Here is a 21216-nt window from a genome sequence, read left to right as displayed (position 1 = left end):
GGGGGGGCTATGTTTTCTCTTGCCTGTGCCACAGCAGGCACGGCTGTAAGCCTGTGCTATCACTTTTGTTTCTTATTCCCACCCCATGACCCTTTCTCATCATTTTTCCAGGCATCAACTTCTGCTTTCAAGCGAGCAGCACGGGGCTAATACCCCTGGGCTGCCAGAGGGGGAAGCGGGCGAAGGGTGGGTAACACAGAGCACGTTGTTTGTGCAGAGCAAGCTCTGAAGCACACCGAGATGCTGCCTCGGTCCCAGCAGGATCTGGCCAGCAAGGAGGGGGTGAGCCCTGGCAGGGCACGTGGTGCCCCACTCACTGCAGTGGGCTGGGAGGCAGCACCTCACCTCCGCAGGACAAAACCGCAGCGCTAGGATGAGCACCCATGGGTGCTGTGAATGAAGGGAAGCAGCATAGAAAAGGGCAAGTAGGGAGGAAGCAGATTTCACTGAGTCAGTGCAGCGAGCAATGCCTGGTAGGAGGTTGGCTGGAGATCCTTGGTGGGAAAGAGTGTGGTCAGAGATGCTTGGTAGGAAGAGGAGAGTTCCCAAGACTAACAGCAGTGATTCCCTTTATACTTTGGAGGCCAAGACATCTTCATGACAGAAGAGCAGAAGAAATACTATAATGCCATGAAGAAGCTTGGCTCCAAGAAACCCCAGAAGCCCATCCCCAGGCCATCGGTATGTTGGGTTAATCACCCTGGAGTGCAGCAGGGCAGGAGCACTTCAAGCCACCAGCTGTCCCAAAGTGAATAAGAAGGGTCAAGGGAAGACCATTTGCCAGGGCAAGGAGCCAAATCCTGGCTCCCCATTGTTGCTCTTCAGACAGGACCTTGCTAAGAGCTGGGGCTTCAGAAGAGGTTCACATCAGGCAACCTCATTTGGGTCTGCTCTTCAGCCCTGGGTCTGCTGGCAAGGGCAAAGGGAGGATCCCTTTTGCAGGTATTAGGGTTTTCTCCTAGCTCAACTCCCAGCTCCTCTCTCGAAGGGAGTTAGACTCAGAGAAAGCTCAGCTTTCAACACTTCTATAAGGGACACTGGTCCAGCCAATTACATACACCGTTGTGACTTGGGTTTGGTTTTGATAGCCCAGCTCAAGTGAGGTGTTTTCCATGTGTTTATTTTTGCCCTGATGCATTAGCTGTGGATATAATTAGAAAGCAATTGTCACCTGTGCCCACACCTCCTGGATGTGGTGTTACCAGATGGGTTTCATCCTGCAAGGTGCTGGGTACCCTCCTCCCATAGCTTTTGGGGCTGTGAGACCTGTGTACTGGCCACAACCCTGAGGTTTCCTACACTCTTTTAAATACGGTTCCTTCTTCTCTTTCTGTTGTGTCTTTTGTTTTGTGTGTGTGTGTCCCCTTTTCCCACCTCATCTCTGGTTCTCCATCATCACCCACATGGCCTTCATGGCAGAACAAATTTCAAGGGATGGTGTTTGACTTTGTTACCAAGCAAGTGTTTGACATAACCATCATGATCCTGATTTGTCTAAACATGGTCACCATGATGGTGGAAACAGATGATCAAAGCGAACTCAAAACATCTGTCCTCTACAAGATAAACCTAGTCTTCATCGTCATCTTCACTGGAGAGTGTGTGCTCAAAATGTTTGCTTTGCGTTACTACTACTTCACTATCGGCTGGAACATCTTTGACTTTGTGGTGGTCATCCTCTCCATCTTAGGTAAGTCCTGCTGGTTCCACCAGTTCCTCAGGGATCTCACCAGATAATGAAGAGTGGAAAAGGTCTAGCTGATCCACAGCCACCAAGCTGTCACTGGCCACCCCCTTACACCCACCCTTTGAGCAGAGCCAAGCCAACAGGACCCTGAGACAAGACGGATGTGAGGCTACCCTATGTCACCAGGCTAGATGAGGGGCTGGGGATGTGTCTCACTCCTCCTTGGTGTTGGGTTCCCCTTGTCTCCATGTTGCCTGGCTGCACTGCTGAAACAGAGCAGCCAGCATTTAACCTTTGGGTCCATGCTCAGAGTTTATTTTTTAACGTGTTCCCTTTGCCACCACAGGAGCAGAGAGCTGTGTACCATCGGGGGTGGCCTCATCTCTCTGTATCTGCCCAACTCTGGCAGGTGGAGTGGAGTAGCTCCACCTCACCCCCTATGTTGGCTGCAGAGCACAGCAAACTCACCTCTTCTTCATCCCTCCACAGGTATCGTCCTCTCAGACATTATAGAGAAGTACTTTGTATCACCCACCCTCTTCAGGGTCATCAGGCTGGCAAGGATTGGCCGCGTCCTCCGGCTGATCCGAGGGGCAAAAGGCATCCGGACTCTCCTCTTTGCTCTGATGATGTCCCTGCCTGCCCTGTTCAACATTGGCCTCCTGCTTTTCCTCGTCATGTTCATCTACTCCATCTTCGGGATGTCCAACTTCGCCTATGTAAAGAAGGAGGCGGGGATCGATGACATCTTCAACTTCGAAACTTTTGGGAACAGCATCATCTGCCTCTTCCAGATCACCACGTCGGCTGGATGGGATGGTCTCCTCAGCCCGATCCTGAACAGTGCTCCCCCTGACTGCGACCCTGACCTCGAAAACCCTGGCAGTTCAGTAAAAGGGGACTGTGGCAATCCATCCATCGGCATCTTCTTCTTCTGCAGCTACATCATCATTTCCTTTCTCATTGTGGTGAACATGTACATTGCCATCATCCTGGAGAACTTCAACGTGGCCACGGAGGAGAGCAGCGAACCCCTCTGCGAAGATGATTTTGAAATGTTTTATGAAACTTGGGAGAAGTTTGACCCAGACGCCACTCAGTTCATTGCATACAGCACCTTGTCTGACTTTGTAGACACCTTACAGGAGCCACTCAGAATTCCCAAGCCAAACAAGATCAAGCTAATCACCATGGATTTGCCAATGGTTGCTGGGGACAAAATCCACTGTCTGGATATCCTCTTTGCCCTGACTAAGGAAGTGCTGGGAGACTCGGGAGAGATGGATGCCTTGAAGGCCACCATGGAGGAGAAGTTCATGGCCGCAAACCCCTCAAAGGTTTCCTATGAACCCATCACCACCACTCTGAAAAGGAAACACGAGGAAGTCTGTGCTACAAGAATCCAGAGGGCTTTCCGGAGGTACCTCCTGAGGCGGTCGGTGAAGCAGGCGTCCTACATGTACAGGCACAGTAAGGATGAGGATGCCCTGAGAGAGGACGCACCCGAGAAGGAAGGTCTGATCGCCACCAAAATGCACGAGATGTATGGGAACACTGGGACAGATGTGGAGACAGCCCCTGCCTTTGGTCTTGCGCCCATTCCCAGCTCAGAGATGCAAGATGCTCCTAGTGAAGCAAAAGCATGGGATAAGGAACGCGTTGTGAAAGAGTCGCTGGTATAACAGAAAGAGGCTTCCGTCTCTCACCCAGCCTGAAAGGACTTCATTTGTATCTCCTTTTCAAGAGCTCTTCCATATACAGATCAATCGATCTTAGATATTGAGCTAATTTCAGATATTTCAAGTAGACACCTTAACTTTGGAAGCAGGATCTCTTACTGATCCTGGTTTTCACAGCTCATTGCACTTGCAAAGAGTTTAATATTTTTCTTATGAGAATTAAATGTGAAATCTATTGTTGGTGAAAGAGAAACATTCTAGTTTTGAAATGATCTCATCATGGTAACGATGTTTTTCAGACATTAACAAGTGAGTATGGCTGTCCTTTTACTTACAGTAATTATTTATTAATGTTATTTCACATAAGAGATTTTCTTGTATATTATTCTTCCAGAGTGCAGCCAAGTAGCCCATGAAAGATGAGCCAAGTGAAATAATATTAAGAATAATTACAGAAAAGGCAAGGTTTTGTGAACAAAAATCTCCAATGTCTTAAGTAGCACCTTTCTTTTGAATATTTGAATAAGCTTTATGGATTATTTTTTGTTATATACAGAGAAAGTGCAATTATGTCTTAAAGATTTGTTTGCATAGACAAAACAAAGCATCTGCAGGTATGTTCTCAGGGTTAAATATCAGGTTTTAAAGGTCTCTGAATATGCATTGAAATCATAAATCATTCAGGTCTCTACAGTACGAATGTAAACTGTATTTACAGTCATGCTTCTTCTCTGTTTTCCCATTTCATCCAGATTTTGTGGCAGGAAAGCAATAGACAAAGGTAGGGTTTGGAAAACCTCCTCCAAGAATCCCCAGTCCCTGTAACAAAACCCTCAAGGGTTTCTTCAAGCCCATAGCAAGAGGAAATGTCCCACTGGAGTGCTCTTGGTTAGCGTTAATTAACGAGATGCATCCCTGGGGATCAGAGCAGGTGTTTGAACAGTCCGTGCAATGAGCTGCTACAGCGGGGTCCCTTAAATCCCATCGTCCGCCGAGCACCGGCGGCCTTAATGCAATGAATGCTCCCACTGGAGTGTAAATCCCAAAATACTCGGGCAGAGCACCCTTCCCTTGGCTGGGGCTCTGGAGATGACCCAGTGGCACATCCTGGGGTCCCTGCGGACCCTGATGGGGCCAGGCAGGTCCTCACCAGGAAATCTCCCAGCAAAGGAGTATTTTCCTAGGGGGGAAGGGTTTTGCTGCTTTTTACACAGGTGGGCAAAAGGAAAGTAAATCAAGAAAAATGCGCAAAAGGCCCTGAGTTCATCTCTGGACCGCCTTCTGCCTTCAAAAGGGAAAAAAGCCTCTTGAGATCAAAACAAACATGAACCAAAACCTCTTCCAGTTAAAACAAGGGCTGCTTCTTGAAGCCAAATGGTCTGTCTTTTTGTATTATTATAATAATATTTTTTTTCTTGGGCTGATTTTGGCGCTGAGCTGTTACGGATGCCCCATGTTCAGGCTGGCCAGGAGTGGTGCTGAGCTTGCTTGCATCCACGTGCTGTTGGCCAGGTGGCAGAGCCAGGGTCGCTCTGCTCATCTCGTAGCATTGTGCTTTCATTTCCATGTTGCATAGGGTGATGCTCCCTGGAACAGGAGCCTGAGCTGCTTTAAATGGCGTTTGCGTGGGAAGCATCCATGGCACGGCGGTTTCCAGCCCGGATTGTGGTTCACAATCAATGCTGCTTGTACGTATGTGTCGTCGGTAATGGGAAAAATGCCAAAGAGCAAGATTTGTGTGAGCTAAAGCCATTTTTCTTTGTACCTTTCTTAAAATAAATAACTGTAAATGGTCTATTATTACGATACCAAGCACGTTGGTGTGTGTTAGAGGGGAAAAATGTTTTCCCTGCCCCTGGGAGGGGTAAATGCCCCCTCCCTTTGCTCCAGGGCAGATATGGGGAGCCCCTGTGCATGGCCTTGGATGGACCTGCCATCCTCAGCAGGACCTGGTGGTCCCATCCTGCACAAGAGACCCCCTGGGCTGCCTCCCCCTGGCACCTCCAACCCAGCCCAGACCCCAGAGCTTCTGCTCCGCTCACGAACAAGTCCCCTGGAGCCCTTGGTGCCTCACAGCAATGAGCCCTGACTCTAGGAGCTGTAGGAGATGCTGTTGCAGGTTCAACCAAGGAGAGAGGTGGGCTTGGAGGAGGTGCAGACCCCCACGAGCTGCCCCACGCCAAGTTCTGTAGGGCCAAACCTGCCCCACCAGCCACGTGGGAGCAGTTCAGCATCATGGGGAGAAGGCAGCGGTGGGTGAAGGAGGTTTCTGCGTCAATGTGCAGCTGGAGGAGGAGTTGCCTCTGGGACCTGCTGACGTCCCTGAGAGCCACGGCACGGCCTCGCCACTGTGTTTTCTCTCTCACTGGAACAGCTCGTCCCAGGGCTGGCGTAATTCAAGTTGAGAGCATCGCGGTACCGCGCGGGCAGGGGGCTGGAGGGAGGAGGTGGCACAACCCACCATCCCTGTTGTCCCATGGCAGGGGAAAGGACAGTGGTGAAACCCAAGCCCTGATGAATAGGAATGGGCTGGGGAAGGGTGCAGCTACCTGGCAGCGGCTCTGCTCTACCCACAGGGCATGGTCCGGCCACGGGCTGGGGAGCCAGGGTGGCCCAGAGAAAGAGACACGGGGACATGGGACCCTCCCTGTGAGACCATCGGGTCTCCCTACATCTCATGCCACCAGGTACTGCAGCACAGGGGACTTCAAGGGGAGATTGAGCCCCTCTGGACCAGGTCTGTGCCTGTTCACGGATGCCAAGGAGCCTGCAGGCAGTGCAGCAGGGTCATTTAGCCACTGTCATGGCAAACTCTTTAGTTTGTGCCCCGCTCCTCATTTTGCCTTACAGGGCTTTCCCAGGCACCTCCAGCATCCCTGCCTCGCACATCACAGCTCCTATCTCCAACACCAGGGCTTGACAAAAATCCCTCCAGTGCCTGCTGAGCACTTGGGCATCCCCCATCACTTTTGTCTTGCCAGGATGTCACAGCCGGGCTGTGCTTTTCCAGCGAGACCAGAGGTGATGGCAGCAGGGACTCAGCAGCACAGCCCCAACATACAGCACCGTGTACGGCATGACCTGCCTCCTCTACCAGGAGAAGGCACCTCTCCCATCATGTCTCTTTCCTTCCTGGGGCCAGCCTTTCTCGAGAAACCTTTATTTCTCCTCTTGCTTCATGTCCCCTCATATACAAGGTGAGACTCCAGCTAGTTCCCAGCAGCCACCGGATGCTCAGAACCGGTAAAAAACCACCAAACCTGCAGAAGGTAAAGGTCTGGGGAGGCCCCAGGCAGAGACACCCGGGCTCTGGGGACTAACACGGCTGGCAAAAGTACCCAAAGGTGTTTTTCACATGGAGTTACAGTTCAGTGCTTGCCCACAGCTGGTAAGCAGCAGCCGGAGGGCACAGCATGGAGGGAAAACATATTTCTGTGTCAGAGCAAAGGGGAACAGAGCTCACCCTGGGGTCCCAGGTTGTACTTCCCCAGGGAACGGTTGTCTCCAAAGGACTCATGGAGAAGGGTCTCGGTTATGGCAAATGGGGTGGAGAAGGGGCAGGCGTTGGCACCAAAGGAGGCAAGACCTTGGTTTGGCCATCTCTCTTCTAGATTTCACCCTTTCCTGGAAGGGCAGCTGCAGGCACTCTCTGGGATGCTGGGGACAGGACCTGGGGGACCGATCCCATTGCACCCCACAATGAGCAGGGAGAAGGAGAAACCCCACAACCATCCCCTCTTCCCACACCATTCCTGCTCTGACTCTTCCAACTCGGCCAGCATCAACCCCTGCCCATCACCTGCAGGGCTAAACTGGGGGGGGATCTGCCCAAGCTGCTGTGGAGCTGGGGTGCAACCCTGGGGGTAACCCCCATCCTCTACCCCCCTGGGGATGCAGCGGTCAAATCCTGCTCCCTGGGCACATCCCCTGTGCTCAGCCAAGGTTTTGCATCACCAGGTGCTTTGCAGATGGGCTCATCTCCAGTTCTGGTGTGGACCCACACCAGTTGTGGCCACCTCCATCAAGTAACACCACCATGACGAGCACAGCCTGGTGACACGAGGCTGGATGGTGCCCAGGGCGCAGGCACCAGCCACCCCAGCGTCTGCGCTGCATTCAAAACCGGCCCTGAGGGGAAAGTCCCCATCGAGGAGGATTTACATGAGCAGGAAAGGGGCCGTCTCGCGTAGCAGCAGCTTTGCCATTTTTAGGTACGGAGGCCAAGCCAGTCGGAGCAGCCGCTGTGTTTTGCAGAAGCAAGGGCCGGTGACTGGATGTTTCCCTGCCATTTGCAGTGAAAGATGGCTGATTTTTGCACGAGGCTCTGGGTGCTCCAGGTGAACCTCTGGCTGATGGCTCTGGTCACAGGTAGGCATCAAACACGGGCTTTGCATTTCAGAACAAAGAAACGTGCACCCAGGCAATGCACCAGCGTGCGTCCCTTGGTTACTGCAATGAGGGACTTCACCGAGGTCTGGCTTTAAATGCATTAGTTTTAAGCTTTGCAATCGCCACTCTCAGTCCTGCTTTGTGCAGGAAGCCAGCCCTGGGCACAGTAGAGCCAGGGTGGACCCGCAAGGGCTCGCGGCTCGACGCCTGCCTCGGGTTTTGGGTTTTGCTTCCCATTGGGGTGCAGGGAGGGGTGCAGAGATGGGACACTTTCTTGGGCAGCTGGCTGGCTTTGGCAGGAGCCCGATGCCTAATGGGTGCAGAGCCTGCTCGGCTGTGGTTGCAGGTGGCAGGAAAGAAAAGGTTGTTGGGGGTTTTTTTACCATTTATTGCTCTCAGAGGCCTGAGGATGGGGCTGGAACGTTGCTGAGGCTATGGCCAAGCCATGTCCCTTTGCTCCATGGGGTTCAGTGCCTGGGATCAGAGCAGAAATGGGAGGGAAAAAGGCTTTTGGGGGTGATTTGTGGGCCCTGCATGAACATCCCTGTGCTGTTCCCCTTTGCATCACCATGGAGAAGCAGCAGCTAAACCCAGGACACAGGCTCCTGTCCCCCTCCAACCCTTCTTGCTTGGTGCAGGGACACCCACAAAAACCTGCAGCAGATCCTACCCTCAAGTGGGGAAGCTTGTGCCCTTAGGAGAAAGGATGTTTAAAGGGTTTCTGTTGGGTGGCCTTCCAAGGCCAGCATGGATTCAAGGTTGCAGGGTTTCATCCCAGCTTGAAGAGAGGCTTCAAGGGAGGACAGGGAAAGCTCAGCCCACCCGTGGTTGCAATAGAAATCTTGGCTTTGAGGGGTGTTGAGGGCTTTCAGGGTGAGCAACCAGCCTGGTCTTCATTTAGAAACACCAACAAAACATGGAGAGCAAAGCCCTGTGTCCCGGCTGGCCAGCAGGACCGAAGGTGGCAGGGACACGTACCCAACGCACAGCCTGGATGAGGCACCTCTCCCCATCTCAGAAAAAAATGAAATGAGGCTGGAGGGGAGAGTTTGCCTGCAGAGATGTAGGTGCTGGAGGTGAACAGGGCAGCACAGACCTGGAAAAGGCTCTGGGGCAGGGAGGGGAGCCCACGGCTGAGCCAGCAGCTCCCTGCCAGGCTGTTGTTCAGGGCAGGAAGGTCTGCGGGAGGTTGGTGAGGCTCAGGGCAAAACTCAGAACCTTCCTTCTTCTGGGGGGAGTTTTGCAGCTGCCCCAATATGCTAGGAGGGGGTGCAGCCCCCCGCCTCCATGCCAGCTTCCCCACGGTGGGGTTTGGTGAGTATTCATCAGGCGGATGGAGCCGGGCACTGAAGCGGTGCAGTAAACAGGGCTGGTGCTTCCTGCCCAGCTGCAGCAAGAGGAACCGAGGCACAGGGGCACTGGAGTTGTGGGCAGGGGCACCCATGGGTGCTGGGGTCCCCCCACACGCACCCTGCTTCCTGCACGGTATCGCAGGTCCCACAGCTCCATCCAGACCTTGTTCCAGGGGGGCTGCATTGTTCCGGGGTCTGAGAACCCCCCTGGCCATCATGGGTCTCCACGCCCAAGGAAGACCCGGCAGGGAAAGGGTTTCTGGTTGATTCAGAAAATGGAAAGTGTAAATAAAGAGATATGAGTCTGTCTGGACCCTTTCTGAGAGGTGCCAGCCTAGGGGGATATTAATAGCAAAGGCAGGTTTCCCCAGGATGTCAACCAGAAAGCAACTCAGAGAAGATTAAGGAGATGGGATGGAAATAGAAGTGTTTGTACACAAATCCGTGCTGCCCCACATCCTCCGAGTGGGGCTCTGGTTGATGCTCCCAAGCACTCTGTCCCATATGGAGTGGGCACAAAGGACCCACGGTACATGCCATCCCATGTGGGACATCCTACATGGGCTTGTCCTACATGGGTTCTTGGCCGCTATCTCAGGGCCCTTCTCCTGTCTTGCAGGTGGGATCTCAGCAGACAGGAACAGCACCAGGAGCAGCACAGGTAACCTCTCAGACCCATTGGGGTCTTTCCCTACACATGTCCCCAGGGTCCCTCCCATCCCCGCTGGCTATGCCACAGAGGTACCAGTCCCCTGCAGAGCTGGAGATGTCCCATCACTCACAGGCCTTCTCCATCACAAAGGCAATTCCCAGGCTGTGACCTCCTCCATGGCATTACCCCAGCCCTGCACCTTCCCTCTCCCTCTGCAAAGCCGGATCCATGTTATCTTTCCTAAGCACACACATAGTTTTCCTCTGCATTTGCAGAGCACATTGCATGAACAAGCTGTGCCTTGGGACCCAGTACTGGGCTCAGGCACACAGTGCTTGTGCCATTTCCACCCACGGGGTATTAAGCATGAACTCTGCAACCCAGACGAACCCTCAACCTCACCAGCTCTGGGACCAAAACACAGGCAAAAATACAAAATACAGCAAAATGCAAAAAATACGGAAGCACAAGAGAAGCCATCTGGGGAGATGGGTCTGTCCTAGCAAAGGCTCCGTGGTGCGTGCCAGCACAGGCTGTAATTTTGGAGCTGGGACTAACAAGATGTACATAAAGAAGTGGGGTGGGAGCAGCAAAAAAGTATTTGAGTGAAGCCATTCCCACAGAAAATTTGAGTTTCCACTAAAAGCATGTTTTCACCAAAATTCTCTGATGTCTACCCCCAGAGGATGATGATTCACCAAAACAAAACTGAATGCTCAAAAGCAGTATAATCCATGAAAATGGGAAGCTCTTGATTTGGGAGATGCTGGGGAGGGTCTCATGGGAGCAGCTTTTTTTCCAATGCTCTCCGGGTGCTGCGTCCTTGCTCATCACGACCACCCTCGTCCCCTGGCAGGCGGCGGGTGCCCTGTGGCACAGCAGCACCCACGCTACGTGGCGGCCAAGAAGAACATGCCCGTCCACTTCATCTGCTACTCCCAGGAGCCCCATAACATGCAGTGGTACAAAACAGCAGAGGACAGTGATGACCTCTATGGGCTGGATCACAGCACCTCCCGCTACAGCATCGAGAGGAAAGACAACCTCATCAACTTCACCATCTTCAGGATCACCTATGAGGACAACGGCATCTATGTGTGTGACAGCAAGAACCTCACGGCGGAGAAGAAGCAGCCGCACTTGTGCGCAACAGAGCTCAGGGTCATGGGTGAGTGGGACCTCCCCATCCTCTGTGCACCCCAGGAAATGCTCTTTCTCCTTCTCTCACCCTTTCCCCCTCCATATGAACCCCATATCGTGCTCCTATTTACCTGCCTTTCCCCATGCTGGTGGGACCCCTTCAAACACAACTGTAGATGTTCCATAGCACTACAGAGGTTTCTTTGCTTATTGCCAGCCACCAAGCAGCAGGACAACCTCCCCCAGTTTGCCCTGGCATGTCCATCCTACAAAAACACACCTCAGGGACTGCATTCCCCTAATAAATCAGATTTTTCCTGGTCCTGACTAGTGGTGGGTCCTGCCCAAGGTGTCTCATCCCAGAGCTGGTCCCCGATGCCAACCCTGGGGGGCAGTTTGCAATGCTCTGGTCTCTCTCAAGGGCGAGGGCATGTCACCCTTGTCCTCCCAATCCAATTTTCCTGATACACAAACCTGCGGCCATGCCGAGCTTGTCCCTGTTCCCCGGGAGCCTGGCACAGAGGTGGGACTTGGGGGTCTCCCTGTGCTGCTGCCCCCAGGTCACAGTAGCATCCAGCAGATCCAGAGCAGGAACACCCTGAAAGACACCATCATCATCATCCAGTCCATCCTGCTTGTCATCTTCATCAGCATCCCCATGCTCCTCTTCCTAGACAAAGTAAGTGACAGCATCTCCAGCAGTGGGGATGTCCCCAGCTTCGTCGCTGTGGTGCTCACAGCAGTGTCCTGCATCCTGGGCAGGACACTGCTAGGGATGGGGACGGGCAGGCACTGGGTTTGGGGCTGTTGCATGAGGGCGTGGCTAGTTGAACTGGGAAAATAAGCATCTAAAATGGTATGTGAGACTGTGTGGATTTGCCTGTGGAAGCGGTGGGACCTGGCCTAGTGGGATGAGTCCGGGGACACAGGATGGGGGATCCTGGTGGCTGCTGACACCCAGCCTGTGACTCTCCTTTCCACAGGGTGAAGGCAAGGAAAGCCCAGAGGAGGACCACACCTATGAGGTAATGCTTCACTAATTACAGAAGTACCTCTATAATATCAACCTGAGCCTTGAAATAGCCAGTTGTGCCCTTGCTGGGTGTCTGCTAGGTACCACCACCCCTTGCAGGGTGCATCAGGGCATCTTCCTCCCAAGTGCCTTTTGCAAGCACTGAGCCAAGCTCTGAGCACATCCAGCCATCTATCGCCATCTCCTCCCCTCTCAGAAGCTGCCCCAATCTCTGGGGGAATAGCCTGGAGATGGGTCCCCACTTGGGATTCCCAAGGCGGGATGCACCGTGGATGGAACCATGGTCCCCCTTCCGTGTCTCAACCTCCTCCTTCTTGGCGCAGGGCCTGGAGGTGGAGCAGATGGCCACCTACGAGGACATCACTCCTTTCCGGGACGTGAAGGCCAAGTGGACAGTTGGGGAGCACCCAGGCGAAGAGTGAGACCAGCACCGGTGGCACGGCTCCCTGCCCGCACCCGAGGGGATGGGCTCCCGGCTCCTGCACTGGACCATGGCTCTGATGGACACCTGGATTCCGGGCTGCGATCTCGGACTGCAAACCACCTCCAGCAGCCTTGCACGGAGCTCAGGTCCTGCTGCCCTTGGGTACTCGCTTTGCAGCATCCGGGCTGTGCCCACCAAGGCTGCCCTGCCCTGGCTGTCGCTCTCACTGCCCCGCTGATGAATCCCTAAAGCCTATGTAGAAATTAGGAGCCACCTGCAGTCCCCCCACTAGCAAACCGGCCCCAAACCCTGGGCAGCCCCACCCCACGGCGCTGAGCTCCTGAATGGTTAATGCAATGGAAGTACGAGGGTGGGTGGTGGGTCTCCTCCAACCCCACCATCCCTGGGAAGAAAAGGACCAGGCATCATCACTCTCCACGCTGCAAGGACCCTCCTGGGCTGCGAGACCCCGCTGCAGCCCTGGCAGAGGAGCTGAGGTGAGCAGCACCATGTGGGTGTTATGAGAAGTGGATTTTAGTCCACTGTTTAGCTCTCAAGCCATGGACATGTCCAGCAGGCCAAGCTGGCAGTTGTCTGAGATGGAGGATCCTCCAAAAGCACCTCTTTCTCCCCAAAGACTACAGGAAAAGCTAGGGAGACAGCTGTCACCCAGGGGGTCTTGTGCAAGTCTTGCTCCTCTCCAGGCAAGAGCTGGCCCGTGTCACGAAGACATCCCCATGGTGAGGGATGCGTCCGACCTCAGAAGCCATGGGGAAGATGTAAATTGTGGGACACAAATGTCCAACTGCTTTTTCAAGTCCTAATAAAGATAATGGGTAAATTCACATCCTGCTCCACCCTGCCGTGCCTGGTCCAAGGGTGTCCCATAACCCTGGTGCCAGTGTTGGTGGGATGCCCTGGGAATAAGGAGCAGCTTTTTATGGCTCCAGCTTAGCTAGAAACCAAACTTCACCTCATCAGGGCCCCGAGCGCAGGCAGGGATATAAAGCCGGGAGCAGCCAAGGGGCTCTCCTGGAAGCTCTCGCTGAGCACGCACGGGGGATGTCCGTGGTCCCAAGACGCCAACTGGGGATGACAGACAAAGACCATCGCCAGGATCCGAAGCAGGAGAACAGGGCCCAGGGCCAGGAGCTCCGCTCCCGGCTACATCTGGTCTCGCAAGAGAAGCTGAAAAACATCTGGAGAGGAGCAGAGCGGCGCTAATTGGTTTTGTTAATAAAAACTATCTTGGCGCAGCAGCAGCAGCTGTGTGGGTGATGGGTCTCAGGGCTGGCTGGGCACCCAACACCAGGGCTCAGGGGGTCCAGAGAGGCACGGCTAGAACAGTTCGTTGGGTTTGTCTGGATGAGGCAGGACAAGAGGGTGACGAGGACTGTGGGGCTGAAAAGTCTGTCCCCCCCTCAGAGAGCCCAGGGCCCCTCTGCCCCTGTGGCTCATGACATTTCGGGCCCTGAGGAGAGGAAGACGGGACTTCCCAAAGTCCCAGACGGGACTTCCCACTGCTTCCCAAAACAGCCAGCAGAAAAGGGAGGGTAAAATCATGAGCAAACAGGGCTTTCCAGCAGGGAACAGGATGGTTCTTGTTTAGTAGTAAACCACCTTCATGGAAAACTGGTATTCCATCTAAATAGCACAAAACCAGCATTTTAACGTTGATTTTTACCAGTTAAATAAAACTATCCCAAATTAGTTGCATGTGCATGTATATAAATGTTACTTAAACGTGTTTTACTTACAAAACTGATTAATTAAAGAAAGGAACATTCAGAGTGAGAGAAGTGAACTGGCTGTTCCTGGTTTCCACGTCGGCCAAGATTGTAGGACTAGCAAAGCTCCTCCCTCCATCCCTTGTTTTCAGTTAAGAAATGGAAGAGGAAGGCAAGTTTTCTGGCCTTCCCAGTTCCCAACTGCTTTCTCAGCTCTGCATAAACAACTTGCTCAACCGACTTAACTGAATCATACAAAAATAAGGAGAATCTGCTGTTTGCACCTGGAGAGGAAGCCACCGATGTCAAAAGCAGTTTCAGCAACCCCAGTTCCGCTCTGCCACTTGGTCACCATCTTAGCCCAGGGCTTTGGCTTCCTTTAAAATGCCAGAAGCAAATAAATAATTCTGTAGTGTTAGTGTTTTATTTTAAATGCTTAGACTGGTTTCTAGGGAGCCTAGAGATAGGGTTTGTTTTAATTTTATATTGAGATAGGTTTGTATTTAAAATGCATTTAATGTAAATAAATATATTTCAGTATATACAGTCCAGGCTCTGTATTTTGACCTGATTTGTATCCCTACCATCAGCAGGACAGCCAGGCAGACAGACTGGTTGCAGTCCTGGACATCCTCAGCCTCATCTTTAGAAATGGGTTCGGTGAAGCTGAGCAGTTCTAGTAAATAAAACCCATCAATTCAACCTGAAAAGGAATATTTACCTTCTGAGTTGTGAGCTAGCAGAGGTAGTCAACCATCACTTAAAACCTCTGTCAACCATGTCGTTGCCCACTGAAGTGCAGAGCCTGGGCTGTGGGCCAGCAGCTGGCTCCTCGGTCAGGATTCACTGGTTGCAGCTCATCCACCAGCCTGGGAAGGTCCTCTCCACACAACCACCCCAGGCTGGGGGGTCAGGAGGACCCAAGGAGTGCGCACGCCTGCAAAGAAAGTTGCTTCACTTGTTCAGATGCTGCTGGTGATGCTCAGGGCAAGGCGGGTAGACATGGGACCACCCTGAAAAGAACTGAGGGGGTTTTCTCTTTGAAAAACAGAAAAGAAACTTGGAAATTACAGTGTCATGCTGCTTTATGAGATGCTACTTTGGGTCGCAAATGCAGGCATTTGAAAGCCAGAAAAATGCCAAGCTGCTATTTGAGAGCTGCTTATGCAACGTAATTCTGCCAGTGGCATGTGTTTGCCCAGCCCAGCATTTCAGAGTCACGCACTGCCTTCTCCACGAAGCTTCTGCCTCATTTAATGCCCAGAGATGATCGGGGACAAACCAAGCCTCAGGGGCACCACACAGTCTGGATCATCCTGGCATCTCTGTGCTTGGCTGCAACATAAAAAATGTTGATTTTTGCACCATGTTTTTACTTACAGACCTGGAGAGGCAGATGGGCAGGACTCGGGTGCAAGATGCTGTACCAATTTAGCTGCTGTGGTCGAGCATCATCATTAACAGGCAGCAGAGCCTGTGCTGGGCTGGGGTGCCCGCTGCTCTGCTCATCTCTGACAAATATTGACGTATTTAAACACAATCCGGAGTAGAAAAACACACCCAGATGTTGCTGGCTATTGGGTGACGGGATACCTGATAGCTGCAGGACCCACTGTTCCCTCTTCTCTAGGGACTGACATTTACTTTGCGACACCACCACATCTCCAGTGAGCAAACACCCAGGGGCTTCTCGGAACAAACCGCGCTCTCCCTGCCTTGTTTATTAATGAGCTCTCGCACCCTCTGCTCCAGCCGCCCTGGTGAGGATGCTGCCTCTGGGAAATTGAACCTATGCCAGAGGGGCACAGCAAACCCAGGGCCCAGGGGAGCCAAATCACCACTCCTAACCAGGAAGCAGTCCTTGATCCCCAGACAAAGGGCCAAAACAGGGTGGTTTGGGGCAATTGGTGCCTTATGGGGAGTAAAAGTCTTTTAAGACCCTCCTGGAGTTGGGCATCCCAGGTTCTGTCTTGTTTTGCTCAAAAGCAGGGATAGATGTGCTGTGACCTCTCCTCTTCCCCATCTTCTCTTGCTCCTTTCCACACCAGCCCTCTGCTTAATCCAGATATTTCATGTTTGCATCTCAGGCAAGAGCAAGCACATGCTCATAACCAGATCTTCTCATAGCCTTGTCCAGCTGAGGATGTGAGAAACCTCCCAGAGCTCTGGCATCTGGATTTGCAGCGGGCAGGGTGGTACCTGAACAAGCACCTGGGTATGACAGCTCTTTGTCACACCTATGGCAAACCAGCTCACCAAAACTATTTGCTGAACTTTTGAAATTTTGGTAGAAATTACTTGGCTGAAATAGGATTCATCTGACAACATCCATCCAGCTCTATCCCTGCTAACAATAAAGGGGAAAACATCTCACTTGCTTTAAGTCAGAAGTCTACCAAACTGGCCAGTCAGCCCAGTTAACTGTGGGCCAAGGCTCAGAGCCAGGCAGAATAATCAGGTGGACATGGCAAGTTCCACTGTGTAAAAGCACTGATCTGATTTAGGATGGGTCTTCCAATGATCAAGAAAATTTTATTTGCAATAAACAGCAGAATATGGCAAAATCATTCAGCACTGGTTTCATCCCTAGGCAAACAACCTCCCCAACCTTTACATCTATGTATAAATGACTACAATTAGGTAGCACCATTGTGAACACTTGTGCATTTATGCACAGAGAAGATACAGAGATGTTGTTGTGATCATGAACACATATATACATTTTAAACAGACACCCTGCTATATAAGGGGTGGCTCAACAGTTACCTTTACCAGCCTAGATGAAAGGAGGAAACATTCATTGTCAAGCAACACCTGAGCAACTCACCAGGCAGAAATGGCTCCAGGTACTTTTCTTTATTTCAGTTTTAATGGATTGCCAGGGCTGTGCATGCTTAGGGTGATGGGAAATGATGACGGGGCAGTACTGTGGTGGGCTATACACACTCAGTGCCAGCCCTAAATTAAAACGTGTCAACTTATAAATCAATGAAGAAGAAATACCTCTCCTTACAGTGTGACTTTAATCCATGAATTAACTTAGGTAGTCTTTAGCCTCAGCTGGGCAAGGAGAGGGTGGAGAACATGAAGAACAAGGTCAAGCCACAGTTATAATAGTTATTATTAACATAAATGTTGGCAGGGATATTAAAACTCATATTCAAAGCTTACGACGGGTATCAGGATGATGTCTAATGTGTATGTCCAAGTCCTACAGGCTCCAAGGCATTCCTCCACTGAAGGGTATTTGTCTGAGATTAACTTTGTGGTCTCTGTAAGCACAGATGGGCATTGTGTGAGTTAGATGTTGAACGTTGAAAACCTTTACACTTGACAAACATCACCAGATTCTACAGGTATGCCCCAGAGAGCAAAAATAGCTGGTCACAGCACAGGTAATGCCATCAGCTCTTGTCCTAGTGAAGGCAGACAGCCAGTTTCACATCAGCAGCATGGTGTAAACCAAGGCTAAAGTGAGGTAATCCCAGGCCCTCGCCTGGTACTCACCATCCCCTGCTTGCTCACACAATGAAGCGTACACTGTGCTCTTCTCATGAGGGCAAGGCCTACAGAAAAACATGAGCATGTTAGGGAAAAACATAGGGACACACTCTAGTTTTCATGGGGCAACAATGACTCTTCAGCTACAAAGACGCTGCTTATAACACTGGGAGCAGTACAAGTCCCGAGGGCACATCTAGTGAAAGGGGACAGGGTTTCATTTGATTTGGGGGAGGGCTAAGCTCACTCACAGAGTCTAAGAAGACATTAAGGAAGGTGACCCCTTAGCCAGCATCGACAGAAGAGGCTGGGAATTAATTAATTCCCAGGTGCCACCTCCGTCCTCAGGAGTCACTAAAGGACTGCTAACACCTTTCCTCTCCACTTTGCTGTAGGGTCATGGTTTTCTCCTCTCTTCATTGCTGTGATCACCCTGGGACTGCAGTGGCCACAGGAAGCTGCCACCTTCCCGGCCATGCCCCTTTCCAACCTGTTTGCCAATGCTGTGCTGAGGGCTCAGCACCTCCACCTCCTGGCTGCGGAGACATACAAAGAGTTCGTAAGTGTCGTGGCCTCTGGGCATCTCCACATTAGCCTGATGGTTTCAGGACTGTATAACTTCCTAGAAACAGAGACTTTTCAACTATTGGTGTCTCCTCTGTCAGCTCTTGATGAGATGAAAGGCTCTTAATAGGACAGGGCAGGTTATGCCCCATGAGCCTGGACCCTGCCTCCTCCTTTCAGCTCTCTGCCCCCACATCTGATCCTGCAAAGTCCCCTCCTCAGGGCCATTGCTGCCCACATCCAAACCTACTGCACAGGATCAGCTGTCTCAAAGAGAAAGCTGGCTCTGAAAGCAGTGGGAGATGGCACGATATTTTGCAAGACTTTCCTGTGTCGGTCACCTTTGGCCCTGGCTGATTCTGAATGCTTAAAACTATCCAGTCTCTGCTGTTGCCAGGAGCTGGCATGAGCTGTCACTTTGGCAAGAGCTGTCCTTGGGGCTCATCTACTCCTTGGGAGAACCCAGTCCGAGTGTGTTTTGCATTCACCTTAGCACCTTGGCTTAGCGAGAGGAAGACCTTTAGGTCCAGTAGCTATTGTGCCAACGTATGAACTCCTGCTTCCTACCTGCCAACCCTTTACAGAGACACCTCATGTCTCACGTGTATTTCTTGCAAAGAGTAACCATTCAGGACAGCTTGGGAAAGTGTCTGTGGTCTTCTCCCAGTACATGGGCAACAGACCTGAGTGTATTTGGGATGTCTCCACAGGAACGCACCTATATTCCAGAGGACCAAAGACATGCCAACAAAAATTCCCAGGCAGCATTTTGTTACTCTGAAACCATCCCTGCTCCCACGGGGAAGGATGATGCCCAGCAGAAATCGGTAAGTTCCCACCCCTGGGGCAAGCACAGACCTGTTTGAAGAGCCCAGCTGTACTTCATTACAGGAACAGAGAGCTTCCATCTGTGAGCACTTCAGTGCTTCATTCCTCCTCTCCCTTTTTTACTATTTAAGCCCTGCATGAACAAAGATTCTTCTGGGTTATACTATGAATCATATTCCCATTCTAAGGATGAGAAAAAACTATTGCCTGCACAGGACAAATGGCTGGGTGGTGCTCCTCAGCTTGCAAACTTGTTTGTATCTGCTGAAGCTGCAGCAGCAGTAGCACATCTCTGGGTCACCTCCAGGCTGCTTCAGAGGGAACAGGGCACACAGGTAATTCTACCAAATACCTCACCTGTACAGCTTTGACCCTTTCTTTTCTTAATTTCAGGACATGGAGCTCCTTCGGTTTTCACTGGTTCTCATCCAGTCCTGGCTGACCCCAGTGCAATACCTAAGCAAGGTGTTCACAAATAATCTGGTTTTTGGCACCTCAGACAGAGTGTATGAAAAACTAAAGGACCTGGAAGAAGGGATCCAAGCTCTGATGAGGGTAAGTTGCAGCATGTAGTGTGGCTACAGAATAAGAGAACCCCTAGATACAGGGCACTCAGCTCTCAGGGTCTTCCATGAGATCCAAAGACCATGAGAAATCTCCCCACCTCCACTCTGAAGACCAGTGGCATCCTTTGGACTTTGCTTGCCTTAAGATAATGAGATCATGACACCCCATTGTACATGTTTCATCACTGGGCAGTATAAGAAAACACATAACAAATGTTAACAGCACTGCCATAACCACTCAGATAGCAGTACAGACCCAAACTCTTTCCAAATCCAGCACCAAAGAATACTCAGTTGCTTAAATCTGCTGTACAAACAGGAGTATAATGTTTGCTACATCTCCATGCAAAATACTTTAAAGTGGACTAAATTTTGCAAGGTTTGCAACCTGGCTTTAAGGACTCCTGACGTTTTATAAAAGCAACCTGTATAAGTCTGTGTACAGATGGAAGCCTAGGCTCTGATGTTTCTCTCTTGCAGCACCCAGACAGCTGAGAGCTGGAGAGTGATCTTCTTCAAGGGTCACTCTTAATTTTCGCTTTGTTGTTTTAAATGAAATTGCTTATCTGCCAGGACACCTTTTCAGTTACGCTTACTCTATAACCAAGTTTATCTGCCAGCATCACCAGGTAGCCAGAGCTCCGAGACCCATATCTGTGAGAAATGAGTCTGGACAATTATTTACATCTAGCATCTAAATAACTCTGAAAGTCAGGCCCCGAGAGTAAACGGACATCTTCTGTTCTGGCACTTCAGCTGGAATAAGTAGGTGTATGTATCAGCACCACTTCCAGATTTTGCTCTCCATTTGATATATGCTTGGGCATTGGGAAGCAGTACTCAGAAACTAGACAAATAATCACACTTCACCCATTTATGACCCTGTTTACTGTCCTGTTTACTGTGCCAGCTGGTCAGTGAAGCAGGGCAGGAGGAGTGGCAGGCTGCAGATCTCTCAGCTCCAGATGCATGTGGCTTGGGTCTGAGTTAGAGCTTTGCCCACTGGGAAAATGGGAGAAAAGAGAGAATTATTTGCCTGTTTCCCCGTCTCCTTGGCTAGAGTAGCTACAGAGAGACCCTGCAACTTTCTGCTTATTTTAAGACCCCCGAAGACACACTCCTCCCTCCCTGCAGCCTTGTGCCCAGTTCCCTTCTCACTGGTAGCAATTAGTGCAGCATCACCCCTGCAGAATTACCCTTCCTGTAAACACATCAACTCAAAAGTCCGTTTGAAATGTGATCAAGGGGGGGACTGCCAACCTCCTCTAAAGCTAGCCGGGAGCCTTGGCAATGGGCCCCTTGGAGGATGCTCGTCCCCAGACCCCCAGCACCTCTCCATCCTCTCACAGGAGCTGGAGGACCGGAGCCCACGGGGTCCCCAGATCCTCAAACCCACCTACGACAAATTCGACATCCACCTGCGCAACGAGGACGCCCTGCTGAAGAACTACGGCTTGCTCTCCTGCTTCAAGAAGGACCTGCACAAGGTGGAGACCTACCTGAAGGTGATGAAGTGCCGGCGCTACGGCGAGGGAAACTGCACCGTTTGATGTCGGGGATGGTTCCCCACCTGCCCCGGTCCCTCGGCGGCTCCTTGTAACGAATATTGGAGAATAAACCCGCTACCTGCTCGCACGGCTCTGGCCGAGGGGGGCCGGGGGGGGGCGTGGGGGG

General features: G+C 51.6%; 3 protein-coding genes across 5 annotated transcripts in view; all 3 read left to right on the top strand.

Annotated features, from left to right (window-relative positions):
- SCN4A (sodium channel, voltage-gated, type IV, alpha subunit) overlaps positions 1–3369 on the top strand; it is a 32504-nt gene extending 29135 nt beyond the window's left edge. The window contains exons 23-25 of the mRNA XM_010561346.1: positions 577–681; positions 1420–1690; positions 2177–3369. Of these exons, the coding sequence (XP_010559648.1) occupies positions 577–681; positions 1420–1690; positions 2177–3369 (1569 nt within the window). The remainder of the gene's footprint in view (positions 1–576; positions 682–1419; positions 1691–2176) is intronic.
- Positions 3370–7654: 4285 nt separating this feature from the next.
- On the top strand, positions 7655–12371 carry CD79B (CD79b molecule, immunoglobulin-associated beta). The gene is made up of 6 exons (XM_010561345.1): positions 7655–7734; positions 9727–9768; positions 10616–10927; positions 11460–11578; positions 11883–11924; positions 12256–12371. Exons 1-6 carry the CDS (start codon positions 7668–7670, stop codon positions 12352–12354), a joined length of 681 nt encoding a protein of 226 aa, XP_010559647.1. The 5' UTR covers positions 7655–7667; the 3' UTR covers positions 12355–12371.
- Positions 12372–16861: 4490 nt separating this feature from the next.
- On the top strand, positions 16862–21168 carry LOC104827962 (somatotropin). Of its 3 annotated transcripts, XM_010561342.1 has the most exons (5): positions 16862–16929; positions 17980–18143; positions 18859–18975; positions 19370–19531; positions 20892–21168. In XM_010561342.1, the coding sequence occupies exons 1-5, from the start codon at positions 16920–16922 to the stop codon at positions 21090–21092; spliced, it is 654 nt and encodes a 217-aa protein (XP_010559644.1). In that variant the 5' UTR covers positions 16862–16919; the 3' UTR covers positions 21093–21168. The 3 variants fall into 3 exon arrangements, with proteins under 3 accessions (XP_010559644.1, XP_010559645.1, XP_010559646.1); XM_010561343.1 differs by lacking the exon at positions 16862–16929 and having other exon boundaries at positions 18060–18152; positions 18910–18975; positions 20892–21092; XM_010561344.1 differs by lacking the exons at positions 16862–16929; positions 18859–18975 and having other exon boundaries at positions 18060–18143; positions 20892–21092.
- The last annotated feature ends 48 nt before the right edge of the window (positions 21169–21216 follow it).

This window comes from Haliaeetus leucocephalus, unplaced genomic scaffold (assembly GCF_000737465.1).
Source record: "Haliaeetus leucocephalus isolate CR32 unplaced genomic scaffold, Haliaeetus_leucocephalus-4.0 Scaffold144, whole genome shotgun sequence".
In the NCBI taxonomy this organism is placed as follows: domain Eukaryota; kingdom Metazoa; phylum Chordata; class Aves; order Accipitriformes; family Accipitridae; genus Haliaeetus; species Haliaeetus leucocephalus.
The sequence above is the reverse complement of the archived record's forward strand: the minus strand, read 5'-3'. Positions and strand labels throughout refer to the sequence as shown.